Source organism: Thamnophis elegans, chromosome 3 (genome assembly GCF_009769535.1).
Source record: "Thamnophis elegans isolate rThaEle1 chromosome 3, rThaEle1.pri, whole genome shotgun sequence".
In the NCBI taxonomy this organism is placed as follows: domain Eukaryota; kingdom Metazoa; phylum Chordata; class Lepidosauria; order Squamata; family Colubridae; genus Thamnophis; species Thamnophis elegans.
The window spans coordinates 58,622,451-58,643,223 of NC_045543.1; the positions used below are offsets into that span (position 1 = coordinate 58,622,451).

The 20,773-nt window shown below is 45.5% G+C and overlaps 1 protein-coding gene across 2 annotated transcripts in view; it reads left to right on the forward strand.

Annotated features, from left to right (window-relative positions):
• The window catches only part of PTBP3 (polypyrimidine tract binding protein 3), an 89,115-nt gene that overhangs the window by 16,835 nt on the left and 51,507 nt on the right, over positions 1-20,773 (forward strand). The window contains exon 2 of one of the 2 annotated variants that reach the window (XM_032214686.1): positions 13,510-13,543. The exons of the other annotated variant lie outside the window; for it this stretch is intronic. Coding sequence (XP_032070577.1) covers positions 13,510-13,543 — 34 coding nt within the window. The remainder of the gene's footprint in view (positions 1-13,509; positions 13,544-20,773) is intronic. 2 annotated transcript variants of the gene reach the window in all.

Sequence of the window (20,773 nt, forward strand, 5' to 3'; positions counted from 1 at the left end):
GTAAATAAGGATATTGTCTAAATAGACCATTACGCCTTTGTAAAGATGGTCATGCAAAACCTCATTAATCAGTTGCATGAAGACTGCCGGCGCCCCCTGGAGGCCAAACGCTATGACTCGAAATTGGAAGCAACCAAGGGGGCAGTTGAAAGCAGTTTTCCATTTGTCTCCCTCCTTAATTCTGACCCGATAGTATGCTTCCCGTAGGTCCAATTTAGTGAAAATCCTCCCCTTCCCTAGTTTGGCCAGCATGTCCTTCATCAGTGGTAAAGGGTAGAGGTTCTGGGCAGATATGCAGTTTAAATTTTTGAAATTAACACATAATCTGAAGGAGCCATCTTTCTTTTCTCTGAACAATACTGGCACAGCTACCTTGGGCCGTGCTGGTTCAATGAAGTACCTTTCCAAGTTTTTATCAAATGAATTTTCTCATTTCCTCCATTTCTCTAGGGGTCATTGAATATATTTGGGGTTTTGGGAGCTTCACCCCAGGTAAAATATCAATGGTGCAATCTGTGGCTCTATGAGGGGGTAATTTATCAGAAGATTTTTCACTAAAAACATCTTTGAGGTCCCAATATTCCTTTGGAATTTTTTCCTCCCCCTCAATTTTCTCCTGCCCCCTGGCCGCCAGTGTGGGGACAGTAGTAGCAGACTCTGGAGCGTCTATCTTCCCCTCAGGGGGTGTGGCAGTCCGGATCCGTAACCACCCATCTCTCCAGTTAATGCGTGGGTTCCATCTACGGAGCCAGGGGAGTCCTAAAATAAGGGGACGGTCCATCCCTGGGGCCACAATAAAAGTTATTATTTCTTGGTGGGTTCCCATCCACATCTCGATGGGTTCAGTAGAAAAATGAGCAGGACCGCCCCCCGCAATAGAGCCATCTATTTGGCAAAAAGCCATAGGGATTTTCAAAGCCTTCAGTTTTAAGCCCATTCTCTCAACTATTTCAGGGCTTATCATGCAACGTGAGCAATCAGAATCTAAAAGAGCCAGAAGTTTCTCTTTTGCTCCAGAAGAGGTCACTCTAAGCTCAACTGGGATAAGCATGGGCCCCGACCGGGAACTTGCCCAGCGGTCAGCATCTTCATAGTCACTATCGTCAGATGAGCTGGGACTTCCGTTTTTCCCCTCCTCTGGCTCCAAGCATTGAGAAGTCTCCTCCCCACCCAAAGCGGTTTCTTTTCTCTTGCCGGGAGTTCTCTCAGGTTTCCTCTCCATCCGGGGGGGGGGGGCGGAGCGGAGTGGGTCAGCTTGACTCGGCAATTCACAGCACGGTGCCCATCCTTCCCACAGCGGAAACAAGCGGAGGGCTTGGGCTTGCCTTGAAATCTCCTCTACCCCCCTTTTCACCCTTTGGGAGGGGTTTTTTAGGGGGGGAATCCTCAACTTCTCCCTCTTCCTTGCAACAAAGTCTAGTCAAATCAAGCTCAATATCTGTAGCGTTCTCATACCAAGGCTCCAAGCGGCGGGGAATGCATCTGTTTACGCACTGCTGGTAAACATCTCTATTCAAGCCATCTGCGAATCGATCCAACAAGGCTTCTTCAGACCATCCCCTCATATAAGCTGATAACTTGGAATTCCTGCACATATTCAGGCACAGTCTTTTTCCCCTGTCTGAGGGTCGTAAATTTTAACCTAGCTCGGCGCTCGGTGAGGGGGTCATCAAAACGTCTCCTCATTGCTGCCATAAAGTCATCAAAATTCCTCAGGAGAGGGGAGTTACTATTATGTAATCCGACCATCCAGTCAGCTGCTTTCTTCTCTAGGGCCATTAACACTATTCTTACTTTAGATTCATCAGAGTCCAGATCAGGCCCATATATTTGCATGTAATTCCAGAACTGAATAATAAACAGCCCCAAACAGTTAGGTTCTCCATCATACTTTACGCTTAAGGGTGGGACCTTAGCCATCCGGCGTCGCCTGCCCCCCCCCCCCCGCTCTCAGAATGTCTCTAGCCGCAGGGGGAGAGGTCGGTGCTGGGTTTTCTTGCGCACATCCCCCTTCGGCCCCTCCAGTCTCCCTTAAGCTACGCAATGGGTACCTTTTTTCTAGTTCCTCTGCTGGGTCCCTTTCCACAGCACTCTCTCGAGCCCGGTGTTTGCTCCATACCTCTTTGAGGAGTTTCATGGCTTGGGACATTTTGTAATCTTCCTCCTTAGAGCCACGCCAGACAGCAGATGGTTTTTTGGGTCTCCTCGTGACTCCAGTTAGTAGTTCCTCAGGTTCCTCTTTCTGTCCCACTCCCCAAGTCCACCTGGGTCGAACAGCAGGTTTCTCCACCCTCAGGTCGGCCAGCATTTCTTTTAAAGATGGTGCTGCCGTTGCACCCATTTCTTCTTCCCAGTCGCTTTCATGTAAAGACATTTTTCTTTTCCTTCTGTGAGGGCACCCCCCTCGGAAGGTGTTCGCTCCGGGTTGGGTGCGAGGTGAGACTCAGCTTATTGTCAGGTGCTACTTCATTTAATAATTAGGAAAGAAAACTACTCAACTCCATTTGTTTGAAATTAAGTGTACTTTTACTAATTACAAACGATAAGTAGCGAAGCAAAGCTGAATCTGGTTAATTGGGCCGAAAGCAGTGAATATCATGTACAGCTCAATCCCCTCCCCTTGGCAACCAAGTCCATAGTCCAATTATAATTCACCCAACTGTCAGGTGGGAGATATCTTCAAAAAACATCATCAGGGTGGAATGCTGGACAGTTAACCTTGGTGGGAAACTCCCTTCCTCCACATGCGCAATGAGATGGTCAGGACAGCTTCTAGAATATTCCCTCCAGCACATAACGATTCCCCTCCCAAATACCATGCCCCCCCTCCCCGTTTCAATGGCAGCCGAAGCAGCAGCAAGGCAGAGGCTGACACCAGCTGAGTTTCAAAAGGCTAATATGATTTTTTTTTAAATTATGAAAATAGCCTTTTGGCAATGATGGGTAATTAATTCCATGGTTATATCCATCTTTAAAGAGAGTCTACTGAACAGGAGTAACCTCTTTTAAAATTTATGAATATAGGCCCTAAGTAAGCAAGTTCTAACAAGTCTGTACTATAGTTGTACATGAAATTCATATTTCTCCAATATAATGTGGAATCCTCCAACAAATATGACCATCATGAATATGACCATGATGAAACTGTTCAGTGGATCAGATGGTTGCCAGGATAGGAAAACCTGTATAAATAATAATGCAATAGTATGAATATGAATTCATATGCCATTAAAATGACTCTGTAGTACAAATAGCTCCTAGGTATTTAAAATTATAAGTTTTCTGAAAATGTTTAAATGATTTCTTTAAACTTTGATGGCCAAAACATGCCATGCAATTTCTGTGAAGTAGTAAATATTTGTTCAGAAATACAATTATACTAAGTGGATGCTTTTGGAAATCCACAATTGTTTGAATTAATAAAATGTAGAAAAATGGGATACTGCAAATGTTGAATGATAAAATGAAACAACGTTGAATGACAAAATGGACTTTAAGAAAGAACAAGCATAATACAAATATTACAGTTCGTCTCCGTTCTATTGCACGGACTGATGTTTCCCTGCTTTATTCTTCTTCGTTCATCTTTGAGATATGTTAGAGTGAGAGAGAATTAAACACTTTAGTTTGTGTAACCAAAAGTGTTGAATATATTTGTATACCAATTTAAATAATTAGAGTGTTGGTATTTCTCATTCAGAAGACAAATCTCCAGAGGAAATTCTTTCTCACCTTGATTAATTTCCATCTAGGCTATACCTGACCTTCTGAATTAGCTGAACTGATATATTTTATGTTTCTTGCTGTTCTGGACTACTCCCCAATTCAAACTGTTCTGCTTATTGTATAACTTTTTTAACACAGTAACAATTTAAAATTACACAGTCTTTTTTGTCTTGACTAAAAGCCATGGATTTTCATGAATGGCTAGTCACTTCATCAGATGCATGGAATGACTAGATTAGTGGTTTTCCTGCACACTGCTTAGAGAGTCCAAATTGTGGGTTATTTCAGTCTGGTTGCCCTGAAACTGAGGAAAGACTTTTCCTTGGCCACGCCTCCAGGCGTGCCTAATCCCCAGAAATTTTCCTCAGTTTGGCCCGTTTGGAAGCTGTTTTGGGAGCTCCAGCTGAAATAGTGCTTTGCTTGGACTCTCTTTATTACTTCTGACTTTTCCGGCTGAGTATATTTCCCCTTAGGTATTCTTGCCTTTATCTTTGTCGTTCTTTCACTAATTGCTGTATTCAAGCCTCCAGGAGGCAGGAGGTAAGCGTTTGGCTGGGGGAAGGGCCTCCTTTGTCGATCTCCTCAGGCCGATCTCGGAGGCTTGCTGTGCCTTTTAAAACGGCACGAGCGGCGGCAGGAAGGCTCCAGGAGTCTGATTAACCCCTCGGGTTCCCTTTTTATTGTTTTCTTGCGAGTTCTTCGTTTTTTCAAGCCCCTCGCTTATAGGAACTGCCGCAGAGGCGCGAGTGCGATTGCCCAGGGCTAGGGCGATCACCTCATGGCCCTTACTATTCCCTTATGGCGCGGCGGCCATTTTAGGTGCGAATTTGCCGTTTAGGCCCAGCTGTAGGCCGCGCAGCCACGCTACAGCAGGGATCGCTGAGGGGCAGTAGGCCAGCAAGGGTTTCGGCCCTCTGGCCTTTGCCTCTCCTCTGTCTACTTATTTTTCGCCATTCCTGGGCGAGCGGAGCTGGTGCCTTGGCCTAATCAAAGACCTTCGCCCAGCCTGGGAGGCCTACAGTAATCCTGACCTTCTCAAGGCCCAAGCCTCCCCTCATCCCTGCCAGGCTTGTCTATCACTGACTATACGCCTGATGTTAATAAACCTCCAACTCAGGCACCTTTCTGCTCTTCGCTCTTTATTACATTATACTTTATATTTGCATATGGCCTGTTTACTGACTTTTCTCTCTTATCCTTTGTTACAGAGCAGAATATCATCTACTGCAGCTCTCTCTCATTCGGCCTGCGCTTGCTTGCTCGTGCAACCTAGGCATGGAGAAATCGGGACCTCTGTCTAGTAGACCGGGACCCTCCCAGGGACTGGATCAGGTTCCTTCTATATCTTTGGGTGGGGGGCCTAGTGGAGACAGGGCTCCCTCCCAGACCCCTCCCCTCAGAACTCCATCTGCTGCTGAGGCTAGGGACGCTGCCAGGCACCAAAGGGCGCTTGACAAGCAATTTGAAAAAAAAAAAAAAGCCCGTCGCAGAGCGGCTAAGGAGACTCCCTCAGGGGATTCCTTTGTCCTCCCACATCCCAGAAAGGATTTGACAGCCATTATGGCAGAAGAGGTTGACTCTCAGAATCTGTCCCCTGACCGGTCTTTTTCTGAACCTCCCTCACCTGCCAATTCTTGGTTCCCTGAACAAGAACCAGCCCAGGAAGCTGTTCCCCCGGAGGATTCTCCTTCCCAGGAGGAGGAGCCTTTGGGCGCTGATGGTGACTCGGACCAGGATCCCGAGCTGTCTCCTAAGATGCAGGCGATAGTGGAACATGCCATAGCCAAGGGCATAGCTGATGCCATGCGGGCACAGGATAGGCAGGGGGCTCCTTCGATTCCCAAGGCTCAGGGCGGTCCTCCCCCGGCCAAGCGGGTGCGCCATCCATCCCTGGAATCCTCCATTGTGAGTGAGGCCTCGGCCTTGGAGGCAGCGGATCCCATAGAGCAGGGTCTGTCCGAGGATGAGGATCTCTCCTCGGATACCCCCTCTTATTCCGGCCTGTTCAAGCCCACCTTGTTTAAGTCAGTCCTCCGCAAGGTGAAGACCACCACTATGGTGGGCATCAAACCAAAGCCCACTACCACTCAGACTGATTAGGCCCCAGTAAACCCGAATGCGGTCATGTTCGACGCTCCAACTTCCCAACAAGAGTTGGTTCCCGTTCCCGGGTTGTTTCTAGGCCTTATCTAGCGTCACTGAGTTCAGCCAGCCACCTTGTCCTCACCTAGCGAGGTAGACAAGAAACTGTACACAATGGAGCCTGTCCTGGAAGACCTCCTGGCTCTCCCAGCAGTGGATCCCCCCATTACGGCCCTTACTTCTAACGCCTCCTTACCTGCGGACTTGTCTAAGGCCTCAAGGCGGAGGACAGAAAGGCCGAGAAAGTCTGTCACAAGGCTCACCTGGAGGCGGCCTGGGCCATCAGGGCCTCTTCTTCCGCCTCCTTTTTTAGTAGAGCGTCTGTAATCTGGTCACGCGACATCATAAATAAGATTCCCCAAGAGGATGCCCGTCTTCATCAGGACGTGACCAAGCTCATCGCGGCGTCCCAGTACGCCGCGGATGCGGCCCTTAATGCCACTAAATTCGCTTCTAGGGCCCTAGCCGCGAATGTCACCTCCCACAGATTGCTCTGGCTCCGACATTGGCAGGCGAACCAGAAGCATAAATGGAAATTGGCTTCTGCCCCTTCAAGGGGTCCAAATTATTTGGTGAGGTCTTGGATTCTTTCCTGATCATATCAAAGGATAAAAGAAAAATCCTTCCCTCGACATCCAAGAAACAGGACCGCAAGTCCACCCCTTATGCGAGGCGGCAGTCCTTTCGGCCCTCAGAGCCCTCCACGTCTTCCTTCTTCTACCCCTCTAACAGAAACTCTGGGCAGCAGGGGGAGAGGGCTCAGGACAGGTCTTCCTTTCGAGACCGCGGTAGGCAACAGTTTGGCTTCCGTAAGTTCAATCGAGGAGGCGCCTCCAACAGGCCCTTCCGGAAGTCCAAGTGACTCCCCGAGCTCATCTCCAATCGGGGGTCGACTGCAGCTGTTCGCCTCCCACTGGGCCCAGACGGCTCACGATGCCTGGGTCTTACAAGTGGTCAGGGAGGTTCTATCCCTAGAATTCCTATCCTCTCCTCCCAGAATCTTTATCAGGTGCCCCACTCCCTCATGTCCCACCAAGAGGGAGCAGATGAACCAGGAGGTCCCCCACCTCCTGGAGATCAATGTCATCGAGCAGGTGCCCCTGGACCAGGAGGGGAGAGGGTTCTACTCTATTCTCTTCCTGGTCCCCAAGAACTCGGGGGTGTGTGTGTGGAGGGCCATCTTGGACCTCAAGAACCTCAACAGGCACATTGCCTATCGGAGGTTCAAGATGCAGTCCCTCCAGTCCATTTTGGCGGGGATCCGCCAGGGAGACCTCCTCACCTCCATAGATCTGCGGGAGGCTTACCTACACATCCCAATTCACCCCCGACATCGGAAGTTCCTGCGCTCCTTTTATGCAGGCCGCCACTTCCAGTACAGGGCCCTTCCATTCGGCCCGTCCTCGGCCCCCAGGACCTTCACCAAGGTTCTGGCAGTAGTGGCGGCCCACCTCCGCCGCAGGCCCATAAGGCTCCAATGCTAACTAGGCGACATCATTATTCAGTCGTCGTCCAGGCGGCAGGCCTTGCGGGATCTCCAGATAACCATGAGGACCCTCAGGCATCACGGGTTCTCCCTAAATCTCGAAAAAAGTCACCTTACCGCAACCACCAAGATCAATCACTTGGGGGCGGTGATAGACACCATCTCCTGCAGGGTGTTCCTCTCCCAAGACAGGTTGGAGGCCATCTCTGTACGGCAAGCAAGGCAGGTTCAGATTGTCCTCCTTTTACAACTAGTGGGGAAGATGATCTCCTGTCTGTCGATCGTCCCTTGGGCTCGTCTCCACTCCAGAGCCCTGCAGTGGCTGCTTCTTCCTCATCAGAGGGCCAACAGGAGCAACTCACCAAGACTGATTCCAGTACCTCAGTCAGTCAAGAGGTCCCTCCGGTGGTGGGCTTCTCCAGCTTTGACCAAAGGACACCTGGTCAAGGGGCCCGACTGGCTGGTTATCACCACCGACGCCAGTCTCGCAGGTTGGGGAGCGCACATGGATCATCTCGTGGTCCAAGGCAGGTGGTCCCCGGCGGAATCATGTTGCAGCATCAACCTACTGGAGCTGCGAGCTGCGAGGTTGGCCCTCCGTCATTTCCACCGTCACATATGCCACCGTCATGTCCTATTGATGACGGACAACGTCGCCATGAAGGTGCACATCAACCGCCAGGGCGGCACCAGATCAAGAAAGCTGATGGCAGAGGCGGAGGCCTTGGGACTATGGGCGGAGCGGCACCTGGAATCGATCCCTCCTACCACATCTCCGGCGTGGACAACACCCAGGCGGACTGGCTGAGCAGGACCACCATCGACTCCGCGGAATGGCGGCTGGATCCTGCTCTGTTTCAACAACTTTCTCGCCGGTTCAGCCTACCGATGATAGACCTGCTTGCGACAAAAGCCAACATGCACCTTCCGCGCTTTTTCTCCCATTTCCAGTGTTCGGGACGGATGCTCTTCGCTGCAGATGGCCTCGCGGCCTCCTCTATGCGTTTCCTCCTCTTCCACTCCTTCCCCGTCTTCTAATCAAGATCATAGAAGAGGGGGCGGAAGTTCTACTCGTGGCGCCCCACTGGCCCCGGAGGTCGTGGTTCGCCGACTTGGTAAGCCTGTCGGTGTCCCCGCCGTGGCGGATTCCCCCGGATCAGGTCTCCCTCAGCCAAGGGGCCATTGTCCATCCGGAGCCCCAATGGCTGCAGCTGGCCATTTGGCACTTGAGGGGGACCTGCTAAGGGCTGAAGGTCTGCCAGATGACGTTGTCCACACTATTCAAGCGGCTCGGCGTCCGTCGACGACTCGGATTTACGACTCCACTTGGGCTACCTTCGCCCATTGGTGTGAGGACTCAGGACTTGACCCCGTCACTGCTCCAGTGGCAAGGGTGCTGGACTTTCTGCAGGGGGGCCTTGAGAGGGGTCTCGCTCCGGCCATGCTTCGTCGCCAGGTGGCGGCCTTGTCTACTGTTTGGTCCGGCGACCCTTCTCTTCCTCTCAACAAGGTTCCCAGGGTGCGCTGCTTCCTCAAGGGCGCCTCTATCATCCGGCCTCCCACGGTCCACCGCTATCCGACATGGCAACTTTCTGTGGTGCTACAGGCTCTCACGGGTCCGCCGTTTGAGCCTCTCCAGACAGCCTCTCTCAAGCACCTTTCACTAAAGACTTCTTTTCTCATCGCCATCACCTCCGCCCGTCGGATCTCGGAGCTGGAGGCTCTGTCTATGCGCCAGGATTTATGTGTCGTCCATTCCGACAGGGTCGTTTTGCGGCTTGATCCGACCTTTCTCACCAAGGTCAACTCCTGGTACCACAGGGCGCAGGAGGTTGTGTTGCCGAACTTTTGCCCGCATCCTTCGCATCTGAGCGAGCGCAAGTGGCACAAGCTTGATGTGCGAGGAGCACTAAAAATCTACGTCCATCGCACCACCGATTTCCGGAAGTCCAAGGCTCTCTTTATATCTTTCCAGCCCGGATCGCTAGGGAAGAAAGTCTCTTCGTCCACGATTGGCAGATGGCTCAGAGCCTGTATTGCATCTGCGTACGAATTACAGTCGAGAGCGGTTCCTATCCGAATTACAGCTCACTCGACGCGCAGTGCGGCGACTTCTGCAGCTTGGGCCACGCAGGCGCCGATCGAGGAGATCTGCAGGGCAGCCGCGTGGTCTACACCGTCTCCATTCATCAGACACTATAAGTTAGACATGTTTGCTTCAGTTGAGGCGGCCTTTGGCAGGCGGGTGCTGCAGGCAGTGACTACTTCTGTCGTAACCCGTGACTCTGATTCTGACCACCCAGATGGACATTAACTTGGGTATGTCCCACAATTTGGACTCTCTAAGCAGTGTGCAGGAAAATGACCATTGGTCTTACCTGAAGGGTCCTTTTCTGCACACTGCGAGAGAGTCCAACCCACCCTGGTCTGTCCGGGGTTACGGATCGTCGTGTCAACACGGTTCCATTCTAAGGTTATCTCCAGCTGCGGCCAAAGTGTCTCAAATTTCTGGGGAATAGGCACGCCTGGAGGCGTGGCCAAGGAAAAGTCTTTCCTCAGTTTCAGGGCAACCAGACTGAAATAACCCACAATTTGGACTCTCGCAGGGTGCAGAAAAGGACCCTTCAGGTAAGACCAATGGTTATTCTCAACCTTTTTTGACCATGCCCCACCTAAGCATCTTTAATATCCTGATGCCCCTCCCCCCATGACATATATTTCTTACTTTACTTAAAAAGTGAACTCTACTCATATGGAGGAAGCCTAAAAGGCGCTTAACTTGGCTTAAACAAGGTTCAAATTGCCCCCATTAAAAATCAAATTTTTCTTTTGTGATGCATGGACCCCACGTTGGGAACCACTGGGCTAGACTGATGTCAGATTTGAATTGGGGTAAGGAGAGACAGAAAAATAGGTTGCTTATGTAAATGCACATGAGATAGAATATAAATACCTTATCAATTAACTGTTGTTAAATTGTGTTTAAAAACCCTTTGTTAAGAGCGTCTGAATTTGCCTAAAACATGTTTATGTACGCGAGTTCATCGCTTTTCCCCTCATGCTGGTGTTAAAGTCCCATATTCTTCAAAGTTTGCCATATAGTATTTTGAAAGGTTGAAATGCTCCGATACTTGTTCTTATTTGAAATCCCTCTATCAAACTTGTTTCCATTAATTATTTTGCTCAACAATTCCTGATTTGTCCAATTTAGAATTCAGAGAGACATGACTAGCAAGTGATGGTATATCGGAGGAAGAGCATGCAAAAGTACTTATCCGTGTGTGAGCAAAGCAGGCATTTGTGTTTATTGCAGGGTCTGGTTTCCTCATTGGCACCATTGACCTGGTATTTTGGTTGCTTGGGAGTTGAGTAGTTGTCTGTATTCAGTATGGGTCTGGCACCTATTGCCACCTGAGAAAACACAATGTCATTTGTACAGTGTGAGATGTAGCTTATTAATAATGTTGGAGTGGCTTGAGCTGTAAGCTGTGGGTGACAAGCAGTGGTGTTTGGTTCACTTTTCTGTGCTCTGTCTTTTAATAGGTCATCCCTGAAATTGATAAAGCTCTATTGATTTGACTACTGATTTCATTGAATGGATTCACTCTTATTGGCTGACTGATTCTGTCAGTCAAACATCTGTGTCAAGGGGGTCAGAACAAATTGGGTTGTAGTATAGAGCCTGGCTATGGATGAGAAATTTAGTGGCATGTTCTGGTTGGAAGCCATCTATTCTTCCTCTAGAGTCCACACTTAAAACTTTTCAAATATAAGTGATGGAAATTCAGAGTTAAATATCTGGCTCTTGTTACACTTTAACTTTAAATAGCAATATCAGAAGAACCAAATTTTATTGATAGTTGGACATGTCATAACTTTACACTTATGCAGTACATTCATTAATTTCTAGTTCTGACTCTGGACAAATGATCAAATTCTGACAATTATTGCAGCACATTTAGAAGTTTCTGATAGTGTAGTCAGACAGTAAATATTTATTTAATATATGGAATATTTTCTTTAATTTTAGTTTCATTATCATGGTTAAATATCTATTTCCTAATTCTGTTAAAATATAGTGTTATATTATTAACCCACTTGCTTATATTTTGATTTTTTACATAACAAAAAGAACATTCTGAGTGCTTATAAAACTGTGACCTTTTCTTCAATTTTGATGATATAAATGCCTATCTTGTCATATGAACTTCTTGCTTAATATAATGTATGTCTGTTAAGTCCTTTAATTTTGGGTAGCAAGAGCAAATTGCAAATTCATATCCTTAACAATCATTCATTTAGTGAATATTAGAAGCTACAGCGGCACTGAAAAAAGTGGTTTATGACCATTTTAAACACTCATGACTGTTGCGGCATCCGCAAGATCAATTGATCAGAATTTGGATGCTTGGCAACTGGCATGTATTTATGACAGTTGCAGTGTGCTGGGGTTATATGATCATTTTTGAGACTTTCTGACAACCAGATTCACTTAACTACTGCAATGATTTACTTAACAATTCTGGCAAGAAAAATCATAAAATGGGGCAAAATTCACTTAACAACTGTCTTGCTTAGCAACAGTAATGTTGGGCTCAATTCTGATTATTAGGTTGAAACTTCACATAATCTTCTTACACAGCAACTTTTATGTTTAATTCCTCATTTCTGTTCAAGCTGAATTTTGTTACTGTATTGTGTACACTAGAGTTTTTGGTATTTGTTACGGTTTATCTAAGCTTGTTAGGAGGCTATGTACAGACTTTCTTGAGTTAAGTGTATTGCTGAGATACTGTGTTAAATTTGCTTTAATTTATGTTGGCCATGGGATTTTTTTAATTGATTTTTTTTCTTGACAAGGTTCCATGAGTTTCTGACAGAATAGCTAATTGCTAGGGATTATGAAAGAAATAATTGAACATGAGACCACCACAGTTTGATGATACCTATTCAGGAATGTTCATTTTTGTCCAATAAAACAGTTATTTTGTCAGTGATTAAGAAAAAGATTGCATAAAAATTTGTGGAACCATAACTGAAATTACTTGTCCAGGTAATGCATACTGGGAACAGATAATCCTCTTAAATGTCTTATTTAGCAATCTCAGTAGTAGCACTGCATTGTTATGGTAATTTATATTGTATCTATGACTAATAGAAGGAAGTTAGTTGATTGATATTGGATCATATTACAGCAACTGTAATGTAAAGTGTTAGGTCTTTCAGCGTCAGATAATGATATTCTAACTAAAGTATGTCTGAAAGTACTAGTATTGACTATAGTTAATTTTATTTATCGAAGCATATTGTTAAATATGTTGCTTCCCTTTTAAGTTAGTTATATGTGGATGTAAGAAAACAACATAATGATTTCAGAAATAATTGCACTTATAAATAGTTAACATACTTAAATTGTTTAGTTTAATATAATTCAGCCTTTTTTCAACTCCCAAAAGAGGTATGGAATTACAGCCTCAGCCAGCATTGACATAGTTTTTTATTTCTGCTGAAATATATTACTCAGACTGAGCTTGGATATATTAAGAGCTGCTTTGCTCATGTGGAAGTAGATTGTATGACATTGCTCTTAATCTGTTATTTTTATAAAAATATTCACCCTAAAAGAGTATTACTACCTCTTTCCCATTGTTTATATTTACTATAGCTTTTAAGATACATATTCTGATAATAATTCAACAGATAGATAACACAAAGAAGAAATTATACCTTTTCTGTCTAGTAAATGGGACCATTCTTGCAACTGTAATGCGCAATCTTATTTTCATAGTTCATTAGATGACTAGTGTTTAGTTCTTCTGATACTTTATATGTGAATGTAGAGACTTTTTCCCAAAAAACTATGGCATATTTTATCTATATGTGTGCTTGGTAGGTAAATTAGAAAGGCTTTTTGTGTTGTGTATGTCTGAAAAAAGGAATCCTTTAAAATCGTTGTAAAGTTTTATCTGATTACTCTATCTAAGCCTCTCTTTTTCATATTATGTGTTACTAAACTGGTCTATTTCCTTTGCAAAAACACTCCATAACTCATTTCATTCTTATGATATTTTTTCTTCCTTTAGCTTTATTTATCATTGCCTGTACAATAACTGCTTTTCTAACTTTTCCATTTTCTCCCATTTGTTTTCACACAGTGTTGTTACAGATCTTATAGCAGTCGGTTTAAAGGTAGGAATCTTTTTCTGTCCTTTCATATAAACTTGTTATCCACATTTTTATTATTTCTGGATAACACATTTAAACTTGTGCATCATTTTCCCCCCTTGTGACATTGCTTTATTTCCATCCAATTTCTTTCATCATGAACTCTTTAATTCTTAAGAGTTCATAATTTATGTTTCTTCCAATTCAACTAAGGATATTAATAACTTAGAAAGCTGTTTCTCAGTCCAGCTGTAAAATATGTACTTTTCACCCCATTCCTGTGCTTGGAATGCTGTTCAAAGGTAAGTCATAAAAAGCTGCAACTCATTTTTAAACTCACTGCTCAATAGTGTAGCACAAAGCATTAAAAAAGGTGTATGTGGAGCACATTAGCCAGAATTTTACTTTTGAAAGTACTAAAGCAACCAAGACCTTAGCAAGGTTTATGTGTTTGTTGGAAAACTGTCTGTAGTTGCCTTCGCTTGTGTTTATGTGCACAGCCCCTTCACTATAGTGGTAGTCCCAGTTGAAGTCTTTCTGGGCATGCATATACAGGTAATAAGAGAGGACAATGTTCAAATTCTGTGTTTCAGCTTTGCAAAGGTTTATTTATTGGTTAAATTTATTTGCCACCCATTTCTTATTGAAACAATTCTGGGTGTCTTACAGCATTAAAACTCTAAAATCCTAAAAGATAAATATTTCTAAAGCAATAAAAATGGAAGTCACACAATAGAAATCAAATTTAAAAATAAAATAAAGGTTGCTTTAACATTTCAGGGCATAGGATTTAAAAACAAAATAAATTCTGGTAAGGAACTACAGTTTAAAGTTAAAAAGACATTGCATCATGAGCTATAGAGAGAATTGATGATTAGACTTATTATTATACTGAAACATTGATATTATAGTTCTGCTAAAGAGTAATACTATAATTCACAAAGAAATGGCATATATTTGCACACAAATGAAAGCACAAATATTCAGGTGGTATAGGGACGTATGTTTTTTTTAAATAGTAGCAGATAGTCATAGTAAAGCTGCGTGCACAATTGATATTGGCAACCACGTAAATATGTCTTCTCTAGATGTATGTACTATTATGACACCCTTGTAATGCTAAAATAATCTTAATTCTTGAGGTTTATACTGACAGCATACACTGTCAAGAAAGGGTTTGGTGAATGTGTATGCCTCTGGACTACAGGCATAGGCAATATCATTGACAGACATAGAGATAAAGCCCTCTGTTTATTTTTATTTTTCCCTTGTATATTCACACCAGGAAGTTAACTATGTGTTATAGCAGAGCTGAATTATTTAGGTTCCTTTGGTTGAATGGATCTTTACATTGAATGTTTTTAGTTACAAGAAGCTGAACAAATGGTGGATATGACTGGTCATCAAAGTTCTGGCTGGTGCAATTCCCTTGCAATCACATGTTCATGATTTGCAAACTTCCCTGCTGGCTTTTCATATAAGTAAAGTCAATGGGGAAGCTGGCAGGAAGTTTGAAGTCATAAACACTTGAAGTCCTTGTTTAATGACCCAGTACTCACTTAACAATGTTAATTGGGGACAGCTGGAATTGCCATCATTAAACAGTACAATCACATGATGTCATGCTTTATAGCTTCATTGCTTTAACATGGAAATTCCAGTTCCAATTAACATTATTAACCAAAGACTATCTCTAATTGGATTTTTTTCTGGGGGAGGAGAAGGAGGAATATTACAAACATCAAACATTGAGTTTTGTAACATATCAATGAGAGGAAAAATGTTGTGAAGTAAAGGGAGAGTAAAAAAACATTCCAGTTTAGAGTCCATTGGGGGAGAAAACAATTGGCATCAAACCTATAGGTCTGTATTTGTTGTAACTCAGGTGAAGGCAGACAATCTGGTTAGAACCTTGTAATATAGATGATCAGCAATGAAGTATCTGTTTGGACTAATCCACGAATAGTTCTGGTTGCTTGTGCCTGACAAAAAAGCTATAGATCATGCTGAAAGCATAGTTTTGAAGCCTTATGAGAACCTTCTGTGTTCAGAATTGAAAACGACTTGGATTGTTGCTGAAAGGTAGAATAACATAATTCCAAAATAGGAAGTATATATTTAGACAAAATTTTCTTCTAAATATGCTTGAGTTTAATTTTACAAAAAATGTGCAGTGGTTTCAAATAAGCCACTTTTTGTGTGAAGAGAAGTCCAGCTGTTTCTTTATTTTTGGTAGCAATATATTACTGAAATATTAAAATAAAAGGGAGAGAGACAAGTACTGAATGTTTTACTAAGCAATAGAGGTGGCAGAGACTTCAGGGACAGAAAACATTGTCTGGTGGGAAACATTTTAGCATCAGGAAATAAATAGACCCAGTCTACAAGAAAGTTTGCAGAGTTTGATGGAAAGTTATTGAAATGGATAATTTCTTACCCTGCTTTAAACTGAAATTTACAATTTAAGGAGTCCTTTGCAAAGAAAATTGGCTTAAAGAACTTGAACTTTCAGAAATTATGCATTCTCCATTGTTGGTGGAGATACCATCCAGGAATGGATTAACTCCATCTGTTATCCAATCGGACTGAGTCTGCAAACTTCAGTGTCCTGCCTCCTCTGGTAGCTCCACCCAGCTTTTAGACTCAGTCTTCAGTACAGGACATGTTATCCTTTCTCTCCTTCTCAACTTTATCAAAAACCAATCCTTTCTACTACAATTGAGGCTTGCTCCCTTAATAATATTCCAGAGTTGAGCAGCCTTTGCAATCAGCGTCCAGGGTGATTCCCTGGGATGCTGAGAGCCACGTGGCAGCGGCAAAGACGTCTTGGGACAGTGACACGGGTTTTTACCCTGGAGTGCTGACCCTGGGACTGCAGGTGACCAGCGCAGTCCCAGCGAGGCGAGGAGCCAAGGCTCGCAGAGCTTTTTACCCTGTGGCTTTCCCTAAGCTTCTCCCACCTGTGGGCCACCATTTTGAATCACTCCAAGAAGACAGGCACCATTTTGTTAGGGCGTGAAGCTGGCGGCCACCATTTTGGGCAGCAGTTCATTGTTGGTGATCTAAATTCAGTGGAGCAGGCCAGGCGAGCCTTAACTGCGGGGCTTATTAACCCAGCCGCACAACCGCCCCATTCTCCAGCACACATTACAAGGTTAGATTTCCACGTGGTTCCTGGGCATGGTCGATGGCAATTTGGGAGCCTCATCAGATGTGGCAGGTTCCTCTGAGTGTTTCTCCCCGGCAACAGGAAGCAGGAACCTCGGGTTCAAGGCTTGAGAGAAAGAGGGCGGCCGCGCCATACCAGATAAAGGGGGAATTCCAAGAAGGGCTCTAAGGCCATGGAAAAGGCAGAAAGCAGGTGCCAGAGGGCCTTAGATATAGAATTTTCCAAGGCCCAAAGGGAAGCAGCTAGGAGGGCAGCAGACCAGCACCCTGATGAGCAGGTCAACCTTCACCCCTTTTAAGAGGTGCCCCTTGTTCAGGGCAATCTCCAACCAGATGAGATGTCTCCAGACAGTGATGAGGATTTTCTCCATAGTGAGGGGGGAGGAGTATCCAGAATGGTTGACCTTGTCCTCTCATGATTGGATGAGTCAGATAAGCTCTTTGGGCAATGCCCCCTGGCCACCAGGTATTCCCCATTATTTGACTCATCCACTCACTGGAAAGGTGCACCACTCTGGACCTCTAGTAATTTACAAAGGATTAAGGAAAATAAGCTTGAACCTGGCGAATCCTGCTTCTCTACATCGCGCACAGCCTCCTCCTGCAAGGACTGGACTGCCACAAGCCCCCTGGGGTGGCACGCTGCCCTGGCCACTGAGTGAGACCGGAGTCACTCAGTGAAGACCTTTGCCGGGCAAGCAGGAGGAGAGGGCACAAGCCTCCTGGAGGCAAGCCCTTGCCGCAGAGGTTCACAGGCGCAGGAGCGCTCCCCCGTTCCCCTCAGGGGTTGAGCCACGAACCGCGGCTTGTTAAAACGCCCTGGAGAGCCTGCGCTGGCAGCGATCACCAGAGAACAAGGTGAGAGTCGGAGAGGCTCAGAAAGAGCTGTGGGAAGCGAGAGAGAGAGCCTCCAGTGGGAGTGGCAGCCGCATGGCAGCCTGCAAAGGCATAAGCTATTTCCATGTGCTCCAGCAAGGAGGAGCTTTTTGAATTTGGAGCCGGGGACCATCTTGAAACCACATGGTCCAAGATGGCGGCCCCCAGAAGCTCAGAAGTGGCCGGCAGGAGCTGAGCTCTCAGCCCTGCAGCAACAACATTGGAGGCTCTGAAGAGCCCTTAAAAGGTTAGAGACCATCGCAGAGGCATTAGCCAAGGGCGGGGGAGGCAGGCAAAGGGCAAAAGGAGGCATATCTCCATCAAGAGTGTTAAAGAGGCAGGCGGTGGATCAATCCCCCCCTCCAAGCCTACCTCCAAGATGAATCACAGAGGCAGCTGCCACAAGGCCTGCAGCAGAAAGAACCCCCCTCCCCCCACCCTGAGAAAAGATTGCCACTCGGGCAGGGCAGAAAAAAGGAACCCCTCCCCCCAGGGGAGAATTCCCTTTGGCCTTGTCATCTGGTGTTCCAGCAACCTTGCTATCACGATTTATGCAAGCCCTATTCTGTCCCTTTCTGATTGCCGAGTAATAGGAGAATTCCAGAGGCTTCTCCTTTAAGAACACTCCCCTTTAAGTAGGAGAAAGAGGGAGGGACGAGAAGGCTCTCAGCAGTTATCAGCAGGAGGCGGCAGCTCTTAGTAGCACAAGCTGTGTTATTTTTGGTTGCTAAGTCTTGAGGGCGGGGCTATGGTATTTGCCCCTCAGAGCCATTTGGGAAGAAGGGGGAGGAGAGGCCCCACGTGGCCCAAGATGGCAGCCCCCTGCAGCTGGGAGGACAAGCAGGAATCAAGTCATCGCTGTTAAAGGCTGCAGCTCCACTGGAGGGACAGAAGAACCTCCAATCAGGTTAGAGATTACCCCTGAAGGCCCATCCAAGGGTGGGGGCGACTAGGCAAAGAGCAAAATACAATGCAATGCAATACTATATAATACAATAGCAGAGTTGGAAGTGACCTTGGAGGTCTTCTAGCCCAACCCCCTGCCATTTCAGACAAATGGCTATCCAACATCTTAAAGACTCCCAGTGTTGAGCCATTCACAACTTCTGGAGGCAAATTGTTCCACTGATCAATTGTTCTAACTGTCAGGAAATTTCTCCTCAGTTCTAAGTTGCTTCTCTCCTTGATTAGTTTCCATCCATTGCTTCTTGTTCTGCACTCAGGTGCCTTGGAGGATAGTGGGGCTGCCTCTTCTTTGTGGCAACCCCTGAGATATTGGAAGACTGCTATCATGTCTCCCCTAGTCCTTCCTTTCATTAAACTAGACATACCCAGTTCCTGCAACCGTTCTTCATAGGCTTTAGCCTCCAGTCCCTTAATCCCCTTTGTTGCTCTTTTCTGCACTCTTTCTAGAGTCTCCAGATCCTTTCTACATCATGGTGACCAAAACTGAATGCAGAATTCCAAGTGTGGCCTTACCAAGGCCTTATAAAGTGGTATTAACACTTCACATGATCTTGATTCTATTCCTCTGTTTAGGAAAACTGTGTTGGCCTTTTTGGCAGCTGCTGCACACTGCTGGCTCATATTTAAATGGTTGTCCACTAGGACTCCAAGATCCCTTTCACAGTTACGACTATGGAGCAAGGGACTGTACCTGTGCATTTCGTTTATGTTGCCTAAATGTAGAACCTTACTTCATTGAATTTTATTTTATTAGATAGTGCCCAATGTTCAGGTGTATCAAAATCCTTCTGTATCTTTAGCCTGCATTCTGGAGTGTTGGCTATTCCTGCCAGCTTGAGGTTATCTGCAAATTTGATGAGTCCCCCCACTGATCAGCATTAAATAAACAGAGCTAACAGTCATTCTGGCTCCCTCTTATGACCGCTTGAGGTAACAGCATCCAACCACATTTGCAGCAGTACTTAAAGAAACAGTACTATTAGCATATATATTGCTAACCCAACTGTTAGCTTACATACCTAACACCCTCATCCAAATCACTGATGAAGATGTTGAAGAGTACTGGGCCCAACACAGAGCCTTGGGGTACTCCACTGCATACTTCCCTCCATGAAGAGGCAGTTCCATCAAGGACTACATATTGAGTGCGGTTGGTTAACCAGTTACAAAGCCATCTGGTGTGATGCTGTCTAACCCACATTCCTCTACTTTATCTAGTAGTAGGTTATGCTCTACCTTATCAGGACTTGCTGAAGTCCAAGTAAACTATATCAATGGCATTCCTCTGGTCTACTAGTTTTGTCACTTCATCTAAGAATGCAATAGGGTTAGTCTGGCATGATCTGTTTTTTTTTTGGTTGTTTTCTTTCTTTCTTTCTTTCTTTTTTTTTGACAAACCCATGTTGGCTTTGGCTTTTGATCTCTCCCTTTCTGAAGATGGGAACCACATCAGCAATCCTATGGTAGTTCCCCGGTACTCCAGGATCTCTGAAAGATATATTTCAGTTGTTTGGAGATCTCGCTTGCCAGTTCCTTCAGATCCCTGGGGTGTAATCCATCCATTCCTGGGAATTGGATCTTGTCTAGGGTAGACAGATGATCACTTACCATTTTCTTCCCTATCTCAACTTGGGTTCCTAATCTGATTTTTGTGGTGCTGTTTTTTGACAGGTTGGACTATTTTATCCCTTTGTGTAAAGACAGATGCCAAACATGAGTTAAATAGTTCTACTTTACCCCTGATGCTTGTCACCTTCTGGCCACTTTCTCCCAGCAATGGACCAATTGTTTCCTTAATCTTTTCTTGTTTTTAACATGTTGGAAGATGCCCTTTTTTGTTTTTTCTTTTACCTTTGTGACAGGCCTTTCTTTAGAGTGAGCCTCCCTCACTTCATCTTTACACGCACCCTAGGGGCTGACCATTGAACTCCGTCTGTGTTTGCTTTCAGAATATTTCTGAGCTAATCCTAGTCATAGCATCATAGCACCCTTATAGCCAGGGGAAAAGGGTCAGACAGGCCAGTCCCCATGCCAGAACCCACCACAAACTCAGAATGTAATGTCCAACTATGAGAAATCGCAGAAGCACCTCAGATAGCCCATGATCTTAGACAGCATTCACTGAGGGCAGAACACATATCGGGTGGAGAACATCAGAGCCGACTGGCTCAGCCGGACCGAGGTGGACAATTTGGAGTGGAGGCTGCAGCCAGCAATCTTTGAGTACCTGGCGGAGTGCTTTGG